The sequence below is a fragment of the Amblyomma maculatum genome, chromosome 3, assembly GCF_055883805.1.
Source record: "Amblyomma maculatum isolate TAMU_Amacu chromosome 3, ASM5588380v1, whole genome shotgun sequence".
NCBI classification, from domain to species: domain Eukaryota; kingdom Metazoa; phylum Arthropoda; class Arachnida; order Ixodida; family Ixodidae; genus Amblyomma; species Amblyomma maculatum.
This window is the reverse complement of record NC_139346.1, coordinates 159084381-159111439: the sequence shown is the minus strand read 5'-3', so window position 1 is coordinate 159111439 and position 27059 is coordinate 159084381. Positions and strand designations below refer to the sequence as shown.

General features: G+C 48.6%; 1 protein-coding gene across 1 annotated transcript in view; it reads left to right on the top strand.

The window, feature by feature from the left end:
• Positions 1-27059, top strand: part of LOC146196629 (uncharacterized) — a 381051-nt gene that overhangs the window by 76387 nt on the left and 277605 nt on the right. The window contains exon 2 of the mRNA XM_084598397.1: positions 16947-17326. Coding sequence (XP_084454523.1) covers positions 17289-17326 — 38 coding nt within the window. The 5' untranslated portion in view covers positions 16947-17288. The remainder of the gene's footprint in view (positions 1-16946; positions 17327-27059) is intronic.

Genomic DNA, 27059 nt, shown 5'->3' with positions numbered 1-27059 from the left:
TGTGTGTGTGTGTGTGTGTGTGTGTGTGTGTGTGTGTGTGTGTGTGTGTGTGTGTGTGTGTGTGTGTGTGTGTGTGTGTGTGTGTGTGTGTGTGTGTGTGTGTGTGTGTGTGTGTGTGTGTGTGTGTGTGTGTGTGTGTGTGTGTGTCAGAGAGAGAGAGAGTCACATCACGTGCCATTTACTTAAGGAATTCCTAAGGTTGCTGCGAGGCTGTCAGGAGAGCTTTGGGTCCGCTTCTGGCACATTTAAGTCCTTGAAGCATGAAAGACTTCGAAATGAACTTAATTACCCTTGAAATTCGCTTTCGAGGCACTGCAGAGCATTAACTTTAAAAATCTCGATGGATTTGGTGGAACCAAAGGGCCTTCACAAACAGCTCAGATATACATGAAGGAAGACAACAGTCAGCGGAATGCGAGGAAAATGTAGGGGATTTTTTTTTAGTGCGAAATTATTACTTCGCTGTGTTCACAGATTTCTGTCCGCAGGCCGCGTCAGAAAAATCGTGTCCGCAGCAGTTGTGAGTAATTGAGAAGTGGTTGAGGTTAATGAGTGGTGTCAATCATAGAGCCTCACGTGTTGTTGTTTCCGAAAAAAATAATTAGGCCGAAAAGGTAATTAGGTAATTAATTAGAGGCAAAATGTAAAAGTAAAGACGAAAATTGCCTCATTAGCCAATGGCTTGGCGCCATATTTGAATGTATCAAATACTAAATAAGTTAATTAGTCAATTAGGGTGACGTCAAGGACGTGAGGTCACGCAACCTGAAGTCGAGCCAAAAAAGGGGATAGGAAGGGATTGGCGCGCAATTTGAAAGTACCAAAGACTAAGTAGTTAATTAAGGCAGTCAATTAGGATGACGTCAAGGATGTCACGTCACGCAACCGGAAGTAGAGCCGAAGAAGGGCATAGGAAGAGATTATTTGAAAGTACCGACGACTAAAATGGGTAAACAAGAAGTGAAATAATGTGACGCAGAGTATATGACGTCACGAAACCGGAAGTCGAGCCGAAAAAGGGCATGTGAAGGGATTGGCGCGCAATTTGAAAGTATCAAAAACTAAAATGGGTAAACAAGAAGTGAATTAAGCAACTAGAAGTAACCAGACGCAGCCAACAGCAGCATCCGTGCTTTTGCATTACTCCAATGCGGATTCTGCAGTGCTCTTTAATTTTTTTTATTTGTGCCGTTGGTCATTAGGAAATTAGTAGTGCAACGACTTTTACCTGAAAAATAATTCACGCGAAAGTGGAAGAAAACAGTCAGTCACATGCCTCTGATGGAACTCACACCCATGATAGCTGCCGCCGCACGCAGATGTACACCATGATACATGTGGCACTTCCTGTAATACTTCCACATGCGCTGCTGGGCTCGAGGGTGGTGCTGCTGGGGAATAATCTCGCGTTTAGGTTTTTATACGTAGAGGCTTGCCTTTTCAGCCAAAGAAATCTACACTCAACCTGTAGGAAATAAGGTTCGGCGAAAAATAAAATCTACTTCTAGAGAATAAACATTGAAAAAATAAAAAAAAAATAAATTAAGACCACCGCGCCTTCCAACTGTAAAAACCGAGAAGTTCAATTCCTAGTTATACTCAATACAAATATGCTCGGAGGTAGATAGTTATACTCAACACAAATATGCTCGAAGGTAGAATCTTGGATATCTGTGATTATACACCAGTATGTTGTTGTTGTCCATTCATGTTTTAATCAATTATATTTCAGGTAAAAATAAATGTGCTGCTAATTTAGCGAATGATCAGCACCACAAGCTTAAAATAAACAGATCCCTCTGCTTTCCTTGATTTCGACTACTGCTACGGCATAGCAAGCCTCTCGTTTTCCTACCTGGTGTCTTGCTCGACCACCACGAAGGCCGTTGAGGCTTTAAATCTTAATTTCTTTTTAATAAAGCAGCAGAGTGTTAAAATGTCCCGCTTGTCGTTAACGCGTCTCTCGAGAAGCCAAAAGGCAATGATATAAATGGCCCTACGGAACCAGGACGAAGTCTTTGGGGGCATGATGACTTTCGAAAGTATACTTGCGAGTTGTACTAGTTGAATGCAACGGAACTAGTTAGGCAACGCTTACTCGCAGCTGCGTGCTGTCTCTGCGAATGTGCGCAGCGCTTCGAAGGCTGCTGAGGTTGAATCAACCGAGAGTTTCGCTCATTCTACGAATTCATGCAACTGCGCACCCGTGTGCGTACTTACTGCAGCGTTTTAATGACGCGTTTTTTGGTCCTTGCAAAAAAGAGCTTCAGCCAAGCGGCTAACGTTGCTTACAGTTTTCAGAGCCCACGAGTTTCTCACACCCGGCGAACGACAAACACACGACTTCTCGGCAGAAGAGACCGCGCGAGACGCTGCCCTAGGCAAGAGACACACGCCCAGTGAGATAGATGACCGTATCGAGTTACGACGGAGCTTCAACATTTTTTTTTTTTCGCTCATCACAACTCGAGAGCATAACAGGAGCGCCAGAAAGGAAGTCGATGGCGCCCGTTGAATGCGCGATCGCACGCACGGACAGGCTGAATACAAGACGGCAGGCGAAAAGAAAAAATGAAACAAAATAAAGCGGCCAGAAGAAGAATAAATGAAAGAATGAAAGCTTAGAAATGATAAGAGGCGAGTCGTGTGCAGACGTCACGAACAGCCGGGAGCCAGAAACGAGCCGGGCGCTCAAAAATGAATGATCTGTTTCCTCGGAGAGCGCGAAATAATTACGACCGGCCCCGCTACGCGAATTAAGGAATGTGGGAGCATCGAGGAAGTTTTGATTCTATCGAGAAAGAAGGAAAGGGGGATCTGCGCGTGAGAGAAACAGCACCTAGATGGGGGCATGCGCGGGGAAGGGCATGTGTCGACGGTGTTGCGGAAGGAGTCGATGCTACTCTGCAGCGGAACCCGCGTGGGCAGTGCTACCGTTCGGGGAGACGTCGGAAGAGAAAGAAGGCGGAGGGAACCGAACCGGGGCCCTGATTCTCTTAAGGAGCCAGATGGCGTAGACGCTACTCCGAGATGGACGTGGGCCGGTCAGGATGTGCCGGAAGAGGGAGAGAGCGCGGACTTGCCTGTGTGGTGCTAGCCAGCGGCGAAGAGAGACCCGGTTAGCGCGGCAGGACCGAACGCTCCAGTTATGCCGTGACTGGAATCCAAAATCGCACGCGCTCCGGCTCCTATAGGTCTCATTTAATATTCGCTGACTTGCCGGCCGATGTGCGCATAGCAAGCACGCACCTTGACACCGTACTTGCTTTTCGCGCATCGTTGTCTGAACATGCAGCGCGTATAGACAAGCCTCAGGTGACAATCTTGGCCCGCCGTAGGTTCGCATCTTTATAATGAATGATGCGCAAAGAAGGACTCGGCTCTGAGTCCTGTTAAATGTTAAATGACTGTGCAGGATCCTAAAAGCCGAGTTCTTTCTTGCGCTGCCCTCATTAGAAGAATGATTCACCAACTAACCCAGTATTAACTTTATTGAATTACATTTCTAGTACAGTGGGCCTATCTTTCTGTCCATTTCTTCCTCCTCCGTCTCACTTCAATTCATCTGCTTTCATCTACCTTCTTCCTGTGTCACATCGTAAATGTCTCAAGCCAGAACAGGCACCTCGCCTTCTTCCTTATGAAAGTCTTGCTTCCGGATGAGGTGGTCGCGCTCTTCGGGTCAGCAAAGCTTTTCTGAAGCCACGCTAAACGACTGTGCAAGGTCCCCAGATCCGAGTGCATTTTTTCTTTTTGCGTTTCTTTCGTTATCAGAAAGAGTCACCTACTAGCCCGGCACCACGTTTTATTATCCGCATCTGTTTATTTCATTTACCGAAGTATTTCGCGCAGCTCATAATTTTTTCCGTGACGTGTATATCTTCTCATTCATGTTAATTTTACTCCTTATTTTTCTCTCGTCACCCGTTTCTACGTGATCCTTGTTCAAACTGTTGTTTGATTTCTTACGGCGCGACTGTCAGGTGACACTTTCCCGCTCTTTTGGTCCTGTATTGTTTTAAATAAGCCGGGAAAAAGACGTTCTTTTAATCTGCATTTCATTTTGAGGCGCGACCAAAATAATAACAAAAAACCTAAATGGGAAGGAAAAAGGAAGCGCAATGTAGGAGAAAGAATTAGGCGCAAAAAAAAAAAAGAAAAAAAAGAAAAAGGAGGGGGGGGGGGATTTCCTTCCCACCTGCCCGTTGCGTGAGGCGGATCTCGCAACCCTTATCACCCCGAGTACAGTGGCAGTAGCGGTCTTGAGGCTCGCCGCGGCTCGAAGGAGCGAATTAACATGCGGGGACGCGTCCGCTGTGCTGAACATTAGGCCCGCGACCGGTCAGAAGCAATCCGCAGCAAGTTTTTCGCAACTCCAACGTCGATTCGGCGAGTACACCTTTCGTGGCCTCCCCTTCGAGCGCACTCCTACACATATATAGAGATGGGATAGAAACGCCACTCTTGCGCCGCGTCAATTTAGGGAAAGAAAAATGATCGAAAAACACTGCGTTAAAAGCGTGCTATCTTGAACGATGGAGCTGTTGGCACCTGGAGCGTTGCGAGCCGGCAGAGGGGAGGTGATTAGGAAGGGGACTAAAAGTTTCTCGAGTCAACGAATCGGGAAGAGAGGCACGAAAACAACATTATTGGAGTGGGCTGCTTTACGAATGAATCAAGGCGGTTTCGTGTCCACGGTGGCGTGACCGCGGAGTCTCTCTCTCTCCGCATTGGTTGGTTGGCTACGCGGTTACAACTAAACATCGGCCTTCGCGCGACCTCGACGAGCCTGGTCTCGCGGCGCCTTCCTTCTTACGGCGTTGTTGCGTACAGGAACCTTGTTTTGCTTTTATTTTATTTTCTCTCTCTCTTCTCTCATCGTGGATAATCGATAGTCCAAACTATCTTTCGGACCACGCGCAGTGGGCGCTCAACTGGAACGTGTAAAAAAAGAGGCACCCCAAATGGCCCCGCTATTCGCGCGGCTGCGCTGAGAGAACTACGTGATTCTGCTGCGCTCAAAGCCCGACGCTATAGCTGCGCGGCAGGTCGGTAATTTCGAGTCGGATAGCGTTGCGCAGAAAATGAGCGTTCGCACACGTATATACAGGAATCGCGCGTATACACTACCTGCAGACCCGATTGCGCTTTTATTCCCTTCCCCCTCCCTTGCTTTCTTTCTTTTTTCATCGTTTAGCTTTCCGGCTGACTACTGCTGCGCCGCTCTCATTAATTTTCGGGCTGCCTTGGCAATCGCTCGATCGTGTCGAGGGCGACGGTCGTGCGCTGTCAGCGCTGCCTTCCGCTGTGCCGCCGTTCCGGCCAATGAACGAGTCTCTATTACGTCGTGTCTGATCGGGACTTCTTCCTGTCCCGCTCGCGGTCTCCCCGTCAAAACAAAGGACACCAGGCAAGGAGCCGCCAAGCTCAACAAAGATAACCACGGTGCCACCCGCTCTCTTTCGTCGAGGGACAGCGCTGTAGCGACAGAAGGCCGCTAAGCCGTCCTTCCGCTAAGTTGACCTTTCTGGGCGAGTGCGGCGGGGGCCACCGCCAAGGCATCCATTAGCGCTGTTCGGTAGCGACGGAAGCCATCATCGGCAAGTTACTCTGAAGAACCTTAGACCGTGCAATCAGCAGTGAAGGGTCTCTCCCTCTGTCTTGTCAGGAGGAGCAGGAACGGAAAGATCAAAAGGACGAGGGGGCAGAGGTAACGCAGAAGAAGAAAAGGAGCCACTGACTGTTCCCAGTCTTCTGTTTTCTTATTCTGTCGTCGGTAGCCTCCACTGCCCCTTCTGTGTAAGTCAAGCGATCTGGAAGCTTGCGAAGCTAATAACCCTTTTACGAGCGCTTACGGACAGCAGCACTCCGGTCATCGTATCTGCGTTTCTTACACCGGTAACCAGCTTCAGTGGATGCGTGGCCGGTCGTCCAGCCGGTCTGGCACGAGGGAGCCGTATCAACCAGTTGGAAGCCAGCACGGGGCGCCTATATGAGGCTGGACGTTGATCTGTTTACACAGCCTGCCCTCCCCTTTCCTCCCCCACCTCCTCTTCAGAAGTGCCCATCTTACCAGACGGGTGTCCTCCCAGAGGATGCGTTGAATATGATGGTGGACCTCGCTCAACGTCGGACGTCCATGTCTCCCCGGGAGCCGGAGACCGCCCAGAACAAAGAACACAGCCGCGGCCTAGCGGATCGCCAGCGGGCGGAGTCGTCTTTTCGGTGTTTCGAAAATTCCCGACCGGCTCCAGAATGAGCATTCCGTTTCCTCTGCTATTCACTACGATCGCTGGGACTCAGCCGCCTCTTTTTCCGCAGTACACGTTCACGAATAAGCTATAGTGTATACGGGTCGCGTTATCAAGCGTCTATGCAAGTTGGCTCTGTGACGGCAGGGGAAAACAAAGAAACAGAAAGAAGCGCCGTCTGCAAGTGGCGGGCAGCAGAAGAGGCCGAGACGTGCCATAGCGTGCTGCAGCGAGGCTTGGCGAGCAGGGCCTTCGCGCAGCAGCCAGGGGCCCCAGGAGGGTGGTGCGGGCACGTCCGCAGGAGGAACAAGCGCGTCGCGTATACAGGAAGGCCACACACGCACGCACGCACGTATGCACCAATCGCGGTCATTACAGAAACTCGGAACAACAGGGTGCGGTGTCGGGGTCAAGCCAGAAGATGGCCGCCCAGCTACGTTATAGCCGCTGCTGACCGGCTCTTCTTCCCGCAGACCGTGGCTGCTGCCCTCGCCATATAAGAGATGAGTGGCTGGGCGAAGCTCCTTGTTCTTCGTCGTGGGCGCGGCGGTAGCGACCATTGCGTTAGCTCCCACTTTGCAGAATCCGCGGTCACACCTATGCGGCGGCGGCGGGGCCACGGGAGTCGGGAGAGGAATGCCGCTGGAGCTGCTTGTTCGGGCCGGATCGCCCCCTGTTATATGCATGGCCCGCTTCTCCTCGGCATTAGACGCATCGATTACTACTGACCGAGCTGCCCCGTAGTGCAGCAGGCGGGAGAGAATCCCATGTCGCCGGGGATGAGAAGACGCAACGCGGCGCTGTCTTCGACTCGCTGTCTTCGACTCGCTGTTTTCTTCTAGCGTATGCCGTGGTTCTGTGTCCAATGCTCAGGAAGCACATGGCGCTTCGAAATCGTTGCGAGACGCGAGAAAGAGTGCGACCCGTTGTTGGCAATTCTAGGCTCTTAGTGCAAGAACGCACGGGCACTTTTGTACTAGACTAACTAGAAGCTTCACCTGTTGGATATTGGACGCGTTTGGAGGAGTGTACGGAGTACACCTGTCGAATTTTTTTTCTTTTAGCGTATTGCGTTGTGCGAAGGCTCCGAATAACAGGAAGAGCAATAAACATTGACGAGTGTAAGCGAGATATACGGACGTTTCGCTTTCCTGGAACGGGGAGAGAATTCGCCGCTCTTTTACTCGGCGACGCACTTCGAGCATCTGCCGCTGTGAACCTGTGCGGCTCACGTATTTCGGCCATTCGATCGCCCTACGGGTTTTTCAGGAAGAGCGAAACCAAGAAGCTAGTGCGAATACGCTGCCGAGATGGACCGTCTGTTTTGCCTCATCTCGTGTGTCGCGCGTTATACCTGTGTCCTTTTTTTTTTCTGCGTGCCGAAATGTCTGCCTTTTTCCGTGCTGGGGGCGACGTGCTTCTTTCCTCGAGATTTTTATCGTAAAGCTCGCATTGCGTTACGAGCGTTCGTCGGGTAACCTATGCTCGGCTGCGTAGCCGCATGCACGGGGGCTCCATCGGCCGCGTTTCCTTTGCCTGTCTTTGGGGAATGTATATACCTTCGCGCTTCTTCAGGTTCCCTCTGCGCTCACCCCCCCCCCCCCCCCCACTCCCCTTTCTTCTTCTCTCTCACTTTTGATATTGAATCAGCTGTTTTCAAAGACGGGTGATGAAAACTCTCTTGCTGCTACAGGTGGATGCTTTTAAATTCGAATGGTCGCGAATCAATCCCTGCTCTTCTTATCGGTCTGACCAAAACGACATGACCGAAAGTCGGGGCCTTCGGTGCCAAAATGCTGTGTCTTGCGATGCACGTATCGCTGTCGTAGCAGCCAAATTATGTCAAGAAATCGTTCGATGTAGTTGCCGATATCGCCAAACGCTGCTAGCAAAGGTTATCGTACTTATATTGTGCATGCATAATGGTCGGCTTTCTTCCTATCCTGAGCCGTTAGTTAATTTTGGTTGCTGCAACATAGCAGAATATAGGAAAAAGTAGACTTATACGAGAGAAGGTTGCTAACAATCGTTCACAATGTTGCTAGCTATTTTCATACACATCATCTACGGATGCTCCTGAAGCACGTGCTCCCGATTAATGCTGTGGTTTGGTTTGGTTTGGTTTTTGGTGTTAAACGTCCCAAAGCAACTCAGGCTATGAGAGACGCCGTAGTGGAGGACTCCGGAAATTTCGACCACCTGGGGTTCTTACACGTGCACTGACATCGCACAGCGCACGGGCGCCTCGCTTTTCGTCTCCATCGAAAAACGGCCGCCGGGGCCGGGATTCGATCCCGCATCCTTGGGAACAGTAGTCGAGCGCCGTAACCACTGCGCCACCCCGGCGGGGTCGATTAATGCAGTGTACCATTAGCGACAGTGTAAATCATTGGAGCAGGTGGTAAATAACGGCTTTATACTTTTCATAAAGAATTTGGGAAATTTAGAAATGTGTACTTCTGTCCTTAAGCACGCAATAGCGTGCCACGGAAAGTGGAATTCATAGGATAATATATGGTGGACGAAATTACGAAGAACATAAAACTGGTTCAGTGGTCACAACATGGAAATTTATGACCTTCAAAGCGTTGCGTATAGCTACCTCGAATGGAATTCCGTACCGCTCTGTGATTAAGTGCATTGTCAGTTTGGGTTAAAATTTAGAAAACATGGTTTTCTAGCTCGAACGGCATGGACGAAGAGAGAGAAAAGAACGCCACACACTCTATACATCAACTGAATTTATTGACATAAAACACACATCTTTTGTAGTCAAACAGCGCACGACTGACGAGCATTTTTACCTAAACCGCTCGCGCAATGCATGGTACCCTCTGCTTCAGGAAGTTTAATTCTTTGTGGGAAAGGAATACATTGGGCTTTCTGATACACGATTGTTTTTCACAGTGCATGAGAGAATTAAGTTTCCAGGATCTCTCGTTCTTTCTGGTGTGCATTTAATTACTCGTATGGCACGCGTTGTGCTCCACTTTATGGGCAAACACGGGCCATACAAGTAAATCCAAACCAGAAAGAACGGCAGATCCTGGAAGGTTTTATCATGCACCTTGAAAGACAATCGTGTGTCAGCAAGCAGAATCTAATCCCTTTCCAGTAAATAATTGAACTTCCTGAAACACATGGCACCCTTACTCATGCGGTTTAGGTAAAAACATTCTTGAAATTCATGTGCGATTTGCCTATAAAAGATATGTGTTTTATGTCAATAAATTCAGGTAATGTCTATAGTGTTTGTGGTGGCCTTTTTTGTTCTTCGTCCGTGTCGTTCGCGCTAAAGAAAAAAAAAAATACGTTTTTTTTTTTATTCAAACAGCAATAAGCCCGGCTTTCTACTTTAAACTGGTGCAAATTATTTCGCCCAATCTCTTTTTACAAATGTGTGTGCGACCATTTTTAATTATCATTATTTACGCAATGAATGCGAAAACGTGACGCGTGATAATTATCTCGCATTCACTCGTTATTCTTCCACAATTTTAGGTTCGATCTGGTTTCTCTTATCTTGCGCTGCCAAATGCGATTGATGATCCAAATTATGCTGCTCAGTTTCACTTCTCTCTCTCTCTCTCTCTCTCTCTCTCTCTCTCTCTCTCTCTCTCTCTCTCTCTCTCTCTCTCTTTAAAGACGCATATATAAATCGATACAGTGCAAGCTTATGTTGCGGAATCACCAAGTCGGTGCCAATGTTGCACAAATGACAAGCCGGTATCGTGACGCTATTTCAAGCTGTCCGTTTATGGCAATTTGTTCTTCGTGTCTCCGGGATCATGTACTTGGTATACTTGATGCGAAAGACCTCAATTTAATTACACGATAGTTATGAGAAAAATGGAAAATACCGTTGAGAGAGACACCGAGGAAAAATGACGTGATTTAAAGAGCGGGCGGTTGTGAGTGACACAGGCTGAATCTCAAGAGCGGAACTGGACATGAGTGGGGCAAAATAGGTGGGTATAACTAAAAATATGCGACCTATTGTAGCGGTAAAGATAGAAACGAATGGAAGGCGGTAGATGCTGACAGTCCCATGTAATGGCGAGGTCAAGCATTAGCTGAAATGTTATGCATTTATTTTATTTATTTATACAAGTACCTGCAGCGCCCAGGGGCATTATAGCAGGGGGGGCAATAACGGTAAAAAAATACCTAAAATGAGCATGTTACAATACTGAAAGTATACAGTAAAGCACATTTGTTTAACAATAAAAAGAACAACACTGAAAATGTGAGAGCGAGAAACAGGTTTAAAAGGGTGGAAAGCTACTGCGACAAATTGGACGCCAGGAAAGACTGAAAATGTTTACCTGTTTTACATTGTTCTATGCTCTTAGGAAGACTATTCCAAAGTGAAGAAGTGTGAGGAAAAAAGGAATTACGGAACACATCAGTTCGACATCGCGTTACAAGAACTTTCAGCTTATGGTCGCGGCGTTCAGAGATAAAATGTGGAGGTAGAATGTACAAGCTCTTGTTTATTCCCGTAAGATCAGAGTATATTTGGTAAAAAAGTTCTAATTTTGCGGTTAGTCTCCGGTGAGCCAATGTTTTCCATCTAAGGTTTTCTTTAATTAATGTGATGCTACTACGGAAGTTATAGTTGCCGGAAACAAACCTGGCAGCGCGGTTTTGGATGCGTTCAAGTTTTTCCACAAGGTAAGAGCTTTGGGGGTCCCATGCCGCACAAGCATACTCGAGTATTGGACGGACGTTAGTTACGTATAGCTGTTCTTTTACTTTAGTGGGGGCTTTATAAAAATTTCGTCTAATGAGATTTAGCGTTCTAGATGACTTTAAAGTTAAATATTCTATGTGTCGGTTCCATGTCAAATTTTCTGAAAAATAGACCCCTAGATACTTGTAATGTTGGACCTTTTCAAGTGGTAGCCCGTCCAAATTATAGACTGATCTCACGGGAAGACGTTTACGGGAAAATGAGACATACTGGCATTTAGCAGGGTTCAAAGACATGCCCCATTTAGTGCACCAACAATGAGTTTTGTTCAGATCACTCTGTATACTACTTACATCAAGAACATTTCGTATATGCCTGTAAATGGCACAATCGTCAGCATATAATCTCACTTTACATTCAAGCCCTTCATTCACAGACTGCATATATGCATAACATTCACAGACTTGTGGTAGTCTTCAATAGGTCAAATATTGGGGAGAATATAGACGTCTCGACATCGGTGCTATATTCGCCTTGTCTACACAGTTTTAAGCCATTTTTCGCGGCCACTATTGACACAATAGAATTCGATTGTTTTGCGGGTTTCACCGTTGCGAAACTTGTGTACATTCAGCCGAGGCAACGCTCTTTGATAAGGCTACATTGTAGAGCAAATATGCGCAGGTTTGAGATCAACTAGGCAATCCAAGCAATATCGGTAATAATAGATGTGCGTTTATTCGTCGGGATATTCTGGAATCGGCGCGAATGATGAGAGAAGGCCAAGCTCTTCGCAGCTATATACGGCTAGCAACCTACTGCGCAAATCGCGCTGTGTCGCTTCCGAACGTCCCTGCATTTTTTGTCAAAGGCGCGGAAGAACATCTGAGAATCACAGCGGGAGAGCCAAAGGGAATGTCAGCTTCTTTCTCGGCGGACGGAAGATTTTTATCAGCATGAGTTCGGCTTTGCATTCACTTTTCGCGTCCAGCTCGCAAATCAGGCCGACTCTAGGTGCAGTCTTCACGGGCGGCGAGCTTCAAGATAACGGCAAACAATAAAGGGTGCGCTCAGTTCATTCGCGGCTGCTGAAACCCGAGCTTATCCACGACGGGATCGTTCGGACGTCAGTTAATGGTAGTGCGCGGCTTCTGATGCAGCCTCACCTCTTTCACGTTCTCTTTGAGAGAACCGTCGCCCGCACGGTTACGGGCCTGGAACCCGTGCGCAGACTGGATTAGGGTAATTATTTTGTTCCGAAGGTAAATCACGGTTAGTATAGCTAGCCACTAGAGGGTGTGGGACGGCCGCTGGTCACCTAGCACCTGCAAACAGCAAGAGGCAAAAGAACAGAAAATAAAAAAAAAACTAATTCGCGTAGTTGCAAGTCATCACAGGTGACCAAATAAATGTAGTGGTTGGTAATAGTGCCAGGTTACTGTCCAGCGTCATGAAGCCGCGTACTGATCCGAAAGAGAGCTTGCACGAAATATGTTTTCACGCAGCTTGGTTTGTGCAGCAATCCCAGCCGCTTTCGGCGAAAGCATGCACGTCCGGCCGCCACTGTTTCGGAAAAAGCACTATATTCCGAACACAGTACGAAACAGAAACAAACAAGGGCGGAGGGGAGCATCAGTTCGCCATCCAGGCAAATATTTCGACAAGGGGACTTGTCTTCGTATCCGAACACAGCACCTGAAAACTAAAGGGTCTCACTGCCTCGCTCAGAGGGGTACCAAATCCGTGGCTTTCATATTTAGTAACACAGGGGTGCGGTATACTCCCTAAGGCAGCTGGAAATCCTTTGTCGCTGAGCTCTGGCGAACTTATAGTACGTTCAGCGATCCGCTGGTGTTTCTGTGCTGACGTCACGCTTTATGCAGGAGCCTCCGTTGCGCATCTCCACATATTAGAGAGATTTAGCTTACCGTGATCCGCGATCCGCCACCGTGACTCTCTACCGCGCGTGGGCGGGGCGCTCAAGCTGATTGGTCCCGACGCGGTAGGTCTGTGTGCCGACATGGCCGACATCCAGTATGTGGCGCCATCTGTCGGCATCTAGGGGGGTCTGGGCATGCGCAATGGAACGCGCAGTGGCGGATCACGGAGCGGATCGCGGATCACGGTAAGCTTAAACTCTCTAATGTGAGCGCATTCGTTTCATCACGTTCGTTAGGAACACATTGTCACAGTTTTGCCATTGTAGCTTCCGATACGGTCTGCGAGCCCCCGATGTTCACAAAGAGAACACTGGGTTTCTCTCAAAGATGTGTTCCAGCGCCTTAATTTCAGTTTTCGCCAGGAAGTTGCATTTGAAAGGCGTACGATGGACCCATATTATATCATGTTTCGGCGTCACTCTGAAAATCGGCATTTGACTCCACGCGTATATCTGTTAGTTGCTATTGCAAGGACCGCAACAGAATAGTGTCCACTCGCGTCATTCAGTGGCACTATACTTCGACACATGAATGCATCGGCGCCTCATTCTAAAGGGTCAGCCACGGCTGACCCTGTCTCGACGTCCACAACATTCTTGCTGAACAAAGAAATTCCTCAAAATTAAGTGCCCGCCGCCCCTCTGCCTATTAGACTGCATCGTCTCTCCTTCCACCAACGGGAGCATTTTTGCTCGCTACGTCGAACAGCGCATCAGCTTTAGTGGAGAGCCAACAGCGAAAGACAATGTGTCATGCCCGCAGACACCCGTCACGCGCGACTCACGTCGGGCCATCACTGGCGCAACAAAACTCGAGTCTACTGGCTCTGCTCCTCTTGCGCTAAATGCGGTGTGCATGGCGCGTGTCATGCTTACCTTTCTGCCGCTTCGTAAATATTTAACGCCGCCAGCGACGGCGAGTTGCGCGCGCTTGGAAACGTCGCTCACTATAACCGCCAGCGGATCACGGCTCGCTAAAACTTCACCCTGTCGCCGCGAGGTGTGCTCCTTACTTTGCTTCGTTTTATTTTACGCTGCTTTCAAGCGCGTCGATGCGCGCGGCAGCTCACACAGTGCGGTGTTGGAGTGCTGGTCGCCTGCTGCTTGTTTTAGGCGAGTTTGACAAATGGCAGCTCATCCTCCTGCAAAGTGTACGGAGACACGACGCGCTGCAGCGTTTCCCCGTCTGTGCATCGCTTCGGACGCGTGCGCCTTAACTCGTTCTGTCTGGCGAGCTTGCATGGATGAGGTCGACACCGCGTTAGCGAGAACCGCCGCGCGCGAGATTCTGTTCGCGCGGAAAAACGAAAACGAGGTGGATTCGAGAAGAGTGTATTGACGGGCCAGCTCATTATACGGGGGTCCGCTGTGCTTTTTCTCGCTTGTCGATGTTTCTTGTCGCGCGTTGAAGGGATGAATGCAATCTGCGAAAGACGTGGCGTGTACGGAAGCGCGCGGCATTAAAAATTCATGTTTTCGAGCGAATGACTTTATAAGAAGCACAGTAGAAGAAGACGCAGAGTTCATTACTGGCTTCCTCGTAGGCAGTGATGTTGTTAGGCCATATCGGAGGGAAAGAAAACGATGCGTAACCATTGTTAATTCATGTGCACGGGAGCGGCTCTTTGCCCTCTCAGTAGAATTTGTAACTTTTACGCTTATGTGTCCTGTGGTTTGGTTTTGTTTGGCTTGGTTTGGTTTGGGGGGTCTAACTTCCCAAAGCAACTCAGGCTATGAGAGAGGCTTATACATGTCTTCTGGACAGTGTGCGTTGGCAGTGAGTGATGTTGAAGCTTTCCTTGACTGCTTCAGCGAGACCGCCGTAAATGTATCTAATATGGGCCGTATACAGTCCTGGGCACGACCATGCCTTGCTCGTCTCAACACAGAAGGATAGCTCCGCGTGCAAGCAAACGTGTTGCGAAAGAGTGAAGAAGGCTGCCGGCACTTTTGATAGCCTTAAACCGAGCTCGATTTGCCTAGCGGGAAGCGCGCCTTGGATCTATGAGCTATGAGATGTAATACCCCTGTCACACGAGCACTTTCTATCCTTTATTGAACTCTATCTGCATTCAACTCAATGCAGATCGAGGTTGTCGCATGGCAATTTTCAAGTGCAATCGAGCTCGAGCCTGCCTGACTTCAAGCTGCTTCCTCAATCGATCTTGAGATTTCAAGCACACTCGACAGCGGTCGTCCACACCTTCGTCATCAGAGAGCTCTAAAATTTGAAAACGTATGAATAACATATAAATGTATTAAAAGGTATGATGGAACATTGCTAGAACATTGCTAGAACATTAAGCTTGTGAGCCAATTTTGTAATCTCGACACCACGGTCCACCGCCAGTGGAAGCAAAGATGGTGACCTCTTAGACTGCGTTGACGCGGAAAGTGTGGAGCGAAACACTGCAGCACTCATCGACTGCTGGGAAGATAAATTAGGTGGCTTGAGGAGCCAATAGCGAAATGCTGCTGTGTACGCTGAAATCGCGCAATCATTACACCAATGTCGCGTTTCCTTGTGAGACTCGTTGCGACCGACGGCAGACGACAGCGGAGGCCAGACTATCGTGCAACCGTGCTTTGGCTGTCAGCATGTAGAACATTTGGTGCCACCTAGAGCACACGAAAGAGATTTCTCAATGCTTATTGAGAACGCCCGTGTAGTGTAGCACCGGATGCTTCAATCCTTCTTGAAAGCCTCAGTGCAGATCGATAGTTCAGTGAGGATCGGAAGTGTATTTGTGACAGAAGTATAAAATATGCGCATCGCTGGACAACCATACCTAGTTACAATGTGAATGTGAATGTGCCATTGGAGATGCTGCAAGTTACAACTGATGTATTTTCACGTTACGTTTATTTGTGCTTCGAAATTATACCTATATGCCACTTATTGCTATAGATTTTTGAATAACGTCGATTTTCTGTCCCCTTCTATCGCACCTTCACGTCAGTCTTCCATGTGTGTGCATAAATTAAATTCAGAAGTACATGTACTCGCGGCGGTAGTATAGAGCGCAGAACCTAGTGGAGCGTAGTGGGAAGTCTTTATTTAGTCGTTGAAATTAAGTGCTCTCTGATAGATATAGCGAAATGCTGATCTGCATAACACCACTGACGAGGCAGTTAGCCTCGTGGTCGAGGTTGATGCAAGTGCCGCGTTTAGGGGTGTAGGTGCATGCTTTTCTGTCACAAGGCACAATCTGCACCTCAACCAGCACTGCCGTGACCACGTTACATTCTCTTTGCAGTGCGCGCAGAGGCGCAAACGCCTCTTCATCATCTGTATGTAGATTGAATTAATAACGCGCTAGCTTTGCCAGAAGTGCCGCTTGTGTCTCCATGTATTCATAACTGTCGAACAGCGCGAACTTGGGGTTAAGCATTGTCTGCGGCGCCTGACGTGCTAAGCGAATGCAGCGCAAACTCGGACGTATAAAACGCGGCAGCACCATTCGTGGTTAAGCTATAAATATATAGTCCTCGCTGTGAAAGAGATACACTCTTCACGTTCACTTCGTGACCGCTTTCTTTTAAAGGTGTGCTGTCATTGAAGTAAAAATGGCGCAGGTTTCACCTTACCTAAAGCTGATTACAGCAAGCGAAAGCACTCGCCGCAGTGTTTGCGCGTTGTATACCCCAACCGATATCTCGGAGGCCGGTGTACTTGCCCAGGCGAGACCGAGAGGGCGGCGCGGCCAGTTTTCTTCTAAGCAAACGTTAGACGATTTTGCTAGGCTAGCCCAGTCGGAAAAAACTACAGAAAAGTTTCTGATGTTACGACAGAATTTCTGTGCGGTTTTTGACGGGAAACCTGTTGTGACAACAGAACATTCTGTAGTAACATCAGAAATTTCTCTAGTTGCAACAGAAAAGTGCGACAGAACTACAGACAACAGAAATATACTACACAAAAACTACAGAACTACAGAAAAGTACTACAGAACTACAGGATTTTTTGTCGTATTTTTGATAAAGTTCTGCAGTTTTTTTAACATCCGGATTAGTACTCTTGCGCTTAACTTTTTTTTTCTTCTTTTTGTTGTATGTGCAGCAGCAGTCCCTGGGAAGCAGCGGCGGCGGCGGCCTCCGCGGCGATCGTCTTCCGGGCGACGCGGCGGCGGCGGCCAAGCGGGCGGGCCAGAGCCCCGCGGATGGCCTGTCCACTGCCTCCGGGGCCGACTGTGACACCAGCGCTGAGAGCGCCCCTCTCGCGGCCCACCAGCACCACCAGCACCAGCAGGCAGCGGCAGCAGTCTCAGCGGCGGCGGCGGCCGCGTCGTCGTCTCCCGCCTCGCTGCTGGCCTCGCTGAACGCCGGGGCTGCCCTGCTCGCCGCCCGGCAGTCGCAGCAGCAGCATCATCAGTCGCCCATCCTCCTCGGCTCCGCCTTCAACGCTATGGAAGCGGCGCAACGGAAGCACTCCCTAGCAGACAGGTGAGAGAGCGTGGTGTGCATGACAGTTACACTATAGTTACACGAAACCGCCCGGACACAATCTGCTTGGACAGAAGGTGGCGCCATCTGTGAGCTGCGTTGTCAGTTCTGGGTAGCACATCGGAACACTTCGTGATACATTCACCTAGTTGCCGCAGTTTCGCGTCCCCAGTTTTATTGTCCGCCTGGATGCCACATTTTGTAGCAAAACGATAGTCAACTGTATAGACATACGTAGAAAGCTGCAGCTGATCACCCTACTTGTATATGGCTACCAACCCTGGCCTCCACCCTACGGACTGATAAAGGCCAACTTGGCAACATTTTTCAAGCTAGAGGTCCTGGCGGACATCACGTAAAGTTATTACTTACTTTCCTTTCCCCCAGCCAGGAATCCGCCCTAATTATTATAGGCTGCTGCGTCTATATTTTTCGTGCTGGTTTTAATGGTGTTTATTGTCATCATGGCTAAAGAGTAACTGGATATGTGGATTTGTGTTTCTGCAGTGGGAGTTGCGGAGAGCACATAATATGCCTGCTTCCGTTGCCTCATCGTGAGATTATATGTCCTCGGCTGGAATTCCGTGTGCTAACCTCCTACTTGTCCAGCAGCTGTGTGCTATGTGCGACGAAAAATCGTGTGACGTCATCCGAAACGCTGTACCACGAACGGTCGAAAATTGGTCTTTGGGGAAAGGAAAAGAAGCAGTCCCTGCCCCACTTCTTGTTGGACGCCTGCACCGCATCGTGAGGGAAGGGAGGATGGTCGGAGTGGACGAAGAAAATTAGGCGAGGTACAAATCCTCACGGCGTATACTCTCAGTTACATGCGTCGTCGATTCGAATCCCTGTCGTAAGCTGTAGTCGGTTACAAGTAAAGAATGCAGCGGAAAATACCCCTCAAAGGAGGCTTTCCAGCCAATGGCGTTTGTTCTCAACGTTTGTTTCCTTCCGAGAGGCGCCAGCCTTTGACCATCTCTCTCTATAGGCCGGGCAGTTCCTTTCGTCGCCTACTGGCTTGAGAGGGATAAAATTAGTTTGTGCCTCAGTCGCTGGGAGGTTCCTCTCTTTTGATGCAGTTGGTTCGATAGCTACCTTGAATAATTTCTCCACTACATTGTTGACTTACAACTGACTGTAGCCTCTAACCTGACTATCAATTATGTATTCTGAATGGAAATCTCTTAAAGAGACAAAAAATGAAAGTGCTTAGCCCACTCCTCCGGGTGGCTCAACGGGCCAGCAACAGTGGCGAACGCTACCATCGGAGGTCGCATGCCAACCAGCTATGATCGCTTGTCGTGCCGTGTGGGTAATCGGCTGTAAATTTTGTTGTCCTCCGCGCATAAGAAACGGCTGGTATAAAGATTTAAAAAAAAAAAGCGAGAAAGTATGGCTTGTTTTGGTGCGGTATATGATGTTTTACTTCCCAAAGCGGCTCAGGCTATGAGGGGCGCCGTATACAGAATGGAGGCTGAACAAAACGTAGACGCGCAGACAATAACTAATAAGTTTTTGTCTTTATTAGTGATAACTAATATGGGAAGTAGAGAATAGCTCATCCATATGTAGCGAACGGCGTAAAAGTCACCTCAGTGCCCAACTCTGGAACCAACCATACTTCCCGCCTAATTAGAGGCAAAGGAATTACAAGGCAAGAAAGGAGGGAGATTGTGCCACTCATGGTTAACAGGGGTTTGGAAGGGGGAGGGAGGCAGGGAAATGCTTATTAGGGCAGGTAAATTCTGCACAAGGTTTACGAAATGTGCGTGTGCCGTGCCGATCCACTAGTTCTAGAGGCCGTTACGTCGGCGAATAGGAAATTCGCCGTGCGTCTTACTGACGACGTCAGTAATTCGTTCATCTTTTCCCCGTTTTTCGGCGTAGTTTCCGAAAACATTTGCAATTATCGCCTCTTGAATGTACGAGCTGTCGCCAGTCGTGGTATTTCAACAGATTTGTGACCAGTAAAGATTTGATCTCTCTCTCTCTTTTTTTTTTTTTTTCCCCCGCGGAGGGGATGCAGTGTGGAAATAGAGCTCGGAAAGGTGCACCATTGGATGAGTGTTCGATTTAAGAAAAAAGAAGTGACAAGCACCTCGCCTTTTCCCCTCCGCCTTCCCTCCCAGTTGCTTGTCTCTACCATATAGCTACTCACTGCAGATTTGGTCAGGGTGTACGAACGATCGTTACTGACATTGATTAGAAATCAAGAAGAAATAGCCAGGGGCAGCAGGGCATGTGTAATGCGAAGGGAAGGGCATGACGGTCGCTCAGGATAACTGACTAGATTCAAAGAGAAGACAAACGTAGCGAGGAGAAGCAGAAATCAAGGAGGGGGGGGGGGGGGGGGGGGGGGGTTATATGAGATTAGTATATGGAGGACTGAGTCTTTCGCACTGCAGTTAGTGTAGTCGGGCGGAAGATGATGGTGAGCTGCTAACTGCAGCGAAAACTCACTTTCGGAAGTTTTCTCGAAGGGCGCTGTAATCGGGACTACCCGATTACTGTAGAGTCTAACCATTTCTGAGAAACCGTTTGTATTGTAAGCGTTCCCTACCCGATTTCTTGGGCTGTCACAGGACGTGCAATGGAAACCGTTCGTCTTCTCTCGCATAGAAGCGCAAAAAAAAAAAATGTGCGCAGGCATGCTATCTCGTTATGATTAGATATAAACGAAGTTTTTTCCGAAGCAAAAGGAAAAAAGAAAAGCTAGCGCTACACTCCAACGACAAGACGATAAGCGTGTTAGTGACCGGTAAGGATGCGTTAATCACGCCAGTGCCGCTCGGCGTGAATATCTATATCGCAAGTAAGCTCAATCTCGTCTTCCACACCTAAGACGGAGGTATCCGATAAGCGCCACACCTGACGCACGCGAACTGGGCCTGAGCTAATCTGTGCTAGTTGCGTCTATCGACGGTTTCAAACGCGCCTGAGCAGTTAGCAGCCAGTTTTGTTTTTCGCATCCTCAGCGGAAATGCACGGGGAAGCAGGTTACCCACAGCTCAGCAAATGCTGTTCCAAAGGTTTCTATACCTGCTGCCAATGCGCACACGTCTCCATTGCCTGCTTATCTTGTTATCTTCACGCTAGGACGCATACGGGGTGCGCATGCGCTAGAGGATTGCCCGTTAAAAGATACCTGCCACTGCTCATTAGTAAATGGGAGAATAAGCGAGCGCTTACACGAGTACGAAGCGATGTAAGCGACGCGAGCGAGGCAATCGCAAATCCCCAATCTTCAGCGCCACATTTTGAGTCAACGCCACGTAGCATGGGCTGGTGTGCATACCATCTCGCGCGTGCACCCAGCCTCACCACGGTATCGCACGCAATGCACGCTATAGAGGAGCTACAATAGAGACTTTTAGTATAGCGTACACAGACACACGCAAAGGAATAGCGCACGCCAAAAATATCGTGACAGGCACTGCGCATGCGCTATACGATAGCCGAGACCGAACTCTTTCGTACGATAGGCCAGCGTACGCTGAAACTTGAGTTTATCGTACGCAGCCCTCACGTACGATGGGAGATCAGCGTTGACAAGATGGCGGCGTCCAGGCCGCCCGCTTCAGAGTGAATTTGTCTTCGTTACCACGTTTTTGTGCGCGCTGGCGCCTATAAATGGCACACGGGGTTTTCGCTTTGCCTCGTGTAGCATTTAGCACAAATAATTAGCGAGTATTTACCTCTATTTTTTATTTTGCACCGCGGCAGCGCAGTCGTTAAGCCTGACGAGTAGCGTTGCTTTGTTGGTATGGCAACGCCATGAAGTGAATCGTCTTGGCTTGACTGCTTACACGCGTGTATCCGTAGAAATATGCTTGGCAGTACGGGGCTGAAAGGAGGCCGTTATGCACCATGATGGCAATACAAGATAAAAGTCGTCAGCGCAGGAATACCAGCGTTAGGGAGTACAACAAAACTGCCACAGCAAATAAACTGGCTCCGGTGCGACTTGGCTAGGTTTGGCTTGCGAGTAAAAAAAAAGCCCGAATGTGTTTTCTTATTCTAAACCAAGATGTCGCCACTGTAGTTTGCGTTCGCGCTTTCGTACGGCCAACTAAAAGCGCCGATGCCACACACGGAATAGCGGCCCATAATTTTCTAGCGTTTATCGTACGAAAGCGTCCATACGCTATACTAAAAGTCTCTAATAGCGTGGGGAAACAAAACAGTAGCGGACGGAGGGCGAGGAGGGACATGGGCGGGCGGCACAAGAAAACGCGAACTGGGTACATGCATAACAAGAGCATTAGTAGTAGACGGGGCGCTAGACGCACGGGCTGCTTGAGGGCGCAGTCAGTACAGCACGAGCATATAACAGAACAAGCGGGCTGCGAGGGCGCACTTGGAATTGCGACGGCTGCGACCGGGGGCGGGAGCTGCTGTAGCGGCGCTGGCGCTATTAGCGTGCGCCGGCCGAGAAAGGGCGCACCTTACGGCGGCGTCTGGGCAGTTGGGGGAGGCCCAGGTGTGGCGTCGACGCGAGACGGAGCGCTAGCTTCATACGAATCGATGAGGCTGGTCGATACGGCGACCGCTCCTTCTCTTCCTGGCGCAGACAGACTGACTACAAATTAAGCGTGACGCGCTCTCTCTCTCTGTTATAATTTTTTTTTCATTCAGAGTCCCCGCACCACCGCTGCTGCTCTCCAAAGCGCGATAATGCGGTCCTCCTTGTTTTCCCCTACACAGTCTATGCGCATGCTGCGTATGCTGGGCGCACCAGCAGGCAAGCCGGAACGACTATAGCGGTGAAGACCTTTTGCGTTTACCCATTTCCTTTTGAGTGCAGGCTGAGCTTAACGAGATTGCGCGTGAGATGCGCCGCCGTGGTTGAGGCTTTTTTCCGACTCGGTGACGCCGTTTGTTTCAACCTAACCTCTCTTTATGCTCTTTTTGTTTTTTTGGTACTTATTTTTCTCGGAGACGCCTCTAGCCTATGGCACTTACCTGAGTTAGCCGGAATGGCTACAAAATTCTGAAAATCTGCAATTTCGTGAAATCGAAGACAGTTAGTCGGTATGTATAAAAAAAAAAAAAAAAAAAAAAACTCTTTTTTTTTTTTTTTCCTTTCTTTTGTTGTCCCCAGAGCTACGAAGCGGGTTTCTGGCGTTTAGACTATGTCATAGCATGCCTTAGCTGGAAGGTCGGGCGTTCGCCTGCGCAGTCGTGATAGTGGTACTTATAGGTAGATCAAGAAGTGCATGCCATTCAGATTAAGTCCTGTGTGGTCGTGCGATCGCGGTGGGCATAACCAGTGCGCACATCATCGTGGGCGTTGTGGTAAGTCTGTCAGGCAAGGGGCGGGAGCAACATTGCCAGCTCCAGTGTAAGTTCTAGACCGTGAAAGAGAGCGGAAAATTTATTTCATGCTCTTTACAACAGGTAATGCGTCCCCCAATATCCTTTGTGTATATATATATATATATATATATATATATATATATATATATATATATATATATATATATATATATATATATATATATATATATATATATATATATATCGCGGGAACCTTAGGCCAGAGCAAAATAACTAATCAATTGTAGCGCCAGTGAGGACAGAACCCTTACCTAACGAAGACCACTGCAGGTTTCAAACGCTGTACGATCAGTGGACTGCGGAACTTTTTGTTGGTTGTTCAGCCGAAGCCTTGTCACACTGAGCACCCTAGCCTATTTGCAAAACTAATTAAAAGGCGCTCGTCAGTCATGTGTAATTTCGCTTGTTCCGTGATGATTCAGCGCGCTGGTAGCCGGGCAGGCAGAGAGCGAATTTCATGCGAATTGTCCTGCCAATTCTCTGGCCGACGGGGGAATGTATAGTCGGGCTGCTCTACAATGCGAGGAGATGACAGGGATTGAGACATCTTCAAACCATTGGCACGCGCCAGCACAATCCCTTACCTATAGATAAGAAGTGTCAACTTTGATATAACCTGCTACCTTGGATTGTTCAGTTCCAGAAATATATTCGCCGGGGTCAGTAGCCCTGCTAGCTGGCTTGGCGATCTGAGCAAAGTGCACATGAGAGATGGAAAACAACGTGTGTCGTGTATTACAGGAAGCAAAGAAATTGTGAACAAGTGCACTGAAATGCTAACGTCGAAACAGGATGATAATATATTAGCTTGTGAAGAGAAAATGCAGGAGGGATTAGTTAACACTTCTGAAGAAGAACCGTTATGCCTTTGAAGTGAAATTGACTGCACTCTACTCTGTTTCAAAAGCAGTGGGCTGCACAGCCAAAGTCGAGGGCGACCTCCACTGGCCAGTCATGATGACGCGCAAAACAGCATGGTGTTTCTACCATGTTCTTACATTGTGGTCGACGGGTGCGTATAGGAACACAATCACGTTGTGCGTGTCCCCATGATTGGCCCAAGCAGGCCATCTTCGCCACTGGCAGTGCTGCAAACAGCTTGTAACACGGAGTGTTTATAGCGTTGAGCTACTCTCGACTAAGACCTCCTCATTTTGCTCTTCATTCTTTTCATTTTGCGGTTGCTGATATTAGATATATGCAAGAAACTTCTTGACACGTGATCCATACAAATAGACAACAGGGATTTTCTTCTGCAATTTTCTTTCGCAAAGTACGACGATTAGCCCCAAATTGTTATCTTCTTTAGCTATTTATTACTGCGAATTATTGTTTTCAAGGAGACGGAGAAATGTGGGGCTATATACCTATACACCGTGAGAATAACTAAGCATGCTCACTGACCAAAACAACGTTCTTGCGCCACATAAAAATCTTCTATAACGGACGAAGCTGTAAATAGAGTGTGACGCTTTTAATCGTCACGAAGCTTTGCCTACTGCTCAGTTCTGCGCGACTTACGTTGCGTATCACTGAGTGTGGTGGCGACCGCGTTCACTATTAGCGCGGCCCGCTCTAATCAGGAACCAGTGGCCTTGCCGCGCTGTGTTTCGTTGACGTCTACAGTGCCGTGATACCAGCGAGTGCGCTACGTCTGACGGTATAGTTAAACGGAAAGAAGTTAAGAAAATGCGCAAGCAAAAAAAAAGTAAAAAAAAATGAAAATTTTGTCATTTTTCGGAAAATGGAACATGTTAGTGTACGACGTTTATACTCCATCACCCTCAACCAAGAAAGGCGAAATTAAAGTCCTGTACATCCAAGAGAAGGGGGGGGGGAGCAATACAGTTTTAAAGAAGGCCGCCGCGGATAGGGGTAACCTGAAGCACGCGTCCCCGATTCCACAACGTTGGCTTCATAAACTACCGCGTCTGGGAGTGGTTAATTATAGGCTCGCATGTTGCACCCACTTGCGGTATCACATAAGGAAGCGCTTGAGGAGCTTTTCTTGAGATATAAATATGACATTTCTGCAGAGTTCAACTGGGAGCAAAAGAAGAAAACTGCAAAGAGTGACCAACCGGTGTGAGCACCCCCCCCCCCCCCACCCCCCTTCAAAAGGAAACGCCTGGGAAAGGAGTCGTCAGCAAACAAAATAAAAAAGTTAAGAGAGAGCCGGAATGCGTTCACTAGCAAGGAATGGAAGCAAATGAAGCGGGCGGCCCCGGCAAGAGGGGTAGGAGTGGCTCGGGGTGATCGAAGAGCGCCCAGTGTCGCTCGGAATCGTATAATTGGCCTCTCATTATAGGAGCGCCCACTTGAAAGAGCGCGAGCACGCGACCGATTTTATTTGTGCTTGCTGCTTCGAGCTCGGACGTCGTTGAATTCTGTATATACGCTACCGAGTAGCAATGCGACAAGCGGCGCGCGCGCATTTACGTTTTACACGCAGCTGTTTCTATTCTCGTCGTTCTCCGCTTTTTTTCTTCTTTTCTTCTTTTTTTTTTTTTGTTCTCGCGGCTGCTTCGTTTTATAAGCTTCATGTGTTGCCTTTAAAAGCAGCCGGAGAGAGGGAAGGAGATTGATGAGGAATGCCACCTAGCTCTCTGTCTTTATTTATTCGTTTTTAAACGCGCGCGCCTTGCTCCAATGACGGGTTACATTACTCCTTAATTGCGATTAGCTCTCTGCTTATAAGCGACTAATAAGGAAGCGTCGTAAATCACTGCTCTTGTCGCGGTAACGAACTACAGCTCTGCTGTCCTGCGTAGAAGGGATTGCAGCCTGCACACACCGGGCTGTTTGTGTACAAGAGTACTACTGCCGCAGACATCGCGTAGACTCGTTTTTTTTGTGTTTCTTTTTCTTTTTTCAGAGTTTGGTACAGAATTCTGCCTTTAGAACTTTGCTTCCAAACAGTGACAACACAGTGAATAGAACACGTGATCACTGACGTTGGAGTCTTCGGCCCACCCATGCCGTGTAGACGCGCCGCACTGCAAACCGCCTTGCGAATAATGTTCCCTCATTATAATAATGTTGCGAATTTCACGGCAGCAAACAATTTGTGGAAGCTGATTATACACTGTACACAATCTTCCACAGTACACGCATTGAAGAGAACGCTAACGGCTTGGCTGTGTCGACGACGCTTCCTGTCATAGCCCGCATAGGTACCCGCAGAGAATAAACGAAAGAAAGAGCGCGGCGGATTAGATATAGCGTTTCAGGGGTGCGGGCGCTGTCTACGTGTCGCCTTCGTAGTCACGCGCCGTTGGGGTTAGCACTAGCGAGGAGATGAAACCAAGATGTGCGTTGCCAGGAGCCCAGACGAATGAACAAACACACGGCCGAATGTCCTTGGCGAGACGGTCGCACGGAACACAATGCCTTTCCGTACCGCGTGAGGACGCGTCTGCTGGAGCTCTCTAGGTCTTCTCCTATGCTAATACAGAGCATAACTCAACGTACGCGGAGACAGAGAGAGAAAGGTGAGGCGGGTGAGTTGGTACGTCACCGTCGGTGCAGTCGCATGCGGCTGACTCTGCACGTGCAGCTGCAGAGCTCTCCTTGCGAAAGGTGCGGGTGCTCCTTTCCCGCGGTTAGGAAACGACGTGTCAGGTTGTTGGTTGGAGCACGCACGCGGAAGCCGTAAACGCGGCCGGCGAGCTCCCGCGCGCAAGCTGGGTGTGCATATGCGCGGCTGGCAGTGAAGCAGGCGTGGGACCGGCTGCGCGAAACCCGAGACCGCGGCCAGAGTCCGCCCCCGCAGTCCGCCCTCAACCCGGCACCCCTTCTGTTCCCTCCGCGTTTTCTTTTTTATCTTATCTATCTCCATCTTTTTTTCCCCTTTGATTTGCATATCACTGCCGAAATGACAGCCTTTGTTACTCCGAGAAGATCGCGCAGCCATAGTGTTCCCATGTTAGTGAACGGTTAGAATATCTAGCTGGTATCATTGTTCTTGCTGTAGTTCAGGCAGATTTTATGCCACTATCATGAAAGTGCAAGTGCGCTCATTATGACAAACTGCTAAGCTGCATGCGAGACAGTTAATCGCATGCTTGATTTCGAAGCATGGTCTTCATAATCGGGGAGAGAAACATGACATCTTAGAATTAAATTTAAAAACATAGCAAGTTCCAGGGCAGTTAGATCCGGAAATGAATCCTTGTGAAGTAGTACCGGCCGCGGGTAGTTTCGTTCTGTTTCACTAAACTTTTTTGACGGGACCTTCCCAGAACACCGTGGAGGGTTTTAAATTAATTTACTGATAAGTGTAGAAAAATGAAGAATAGAGACAGAGAGGGAGAAAAAAAAAAGTATGATGAGCAAAATGGCACTGTTTTGATAGCCCCGAGGGAATTTTAGCATGAAAACAAAGCTGCTGGGCATG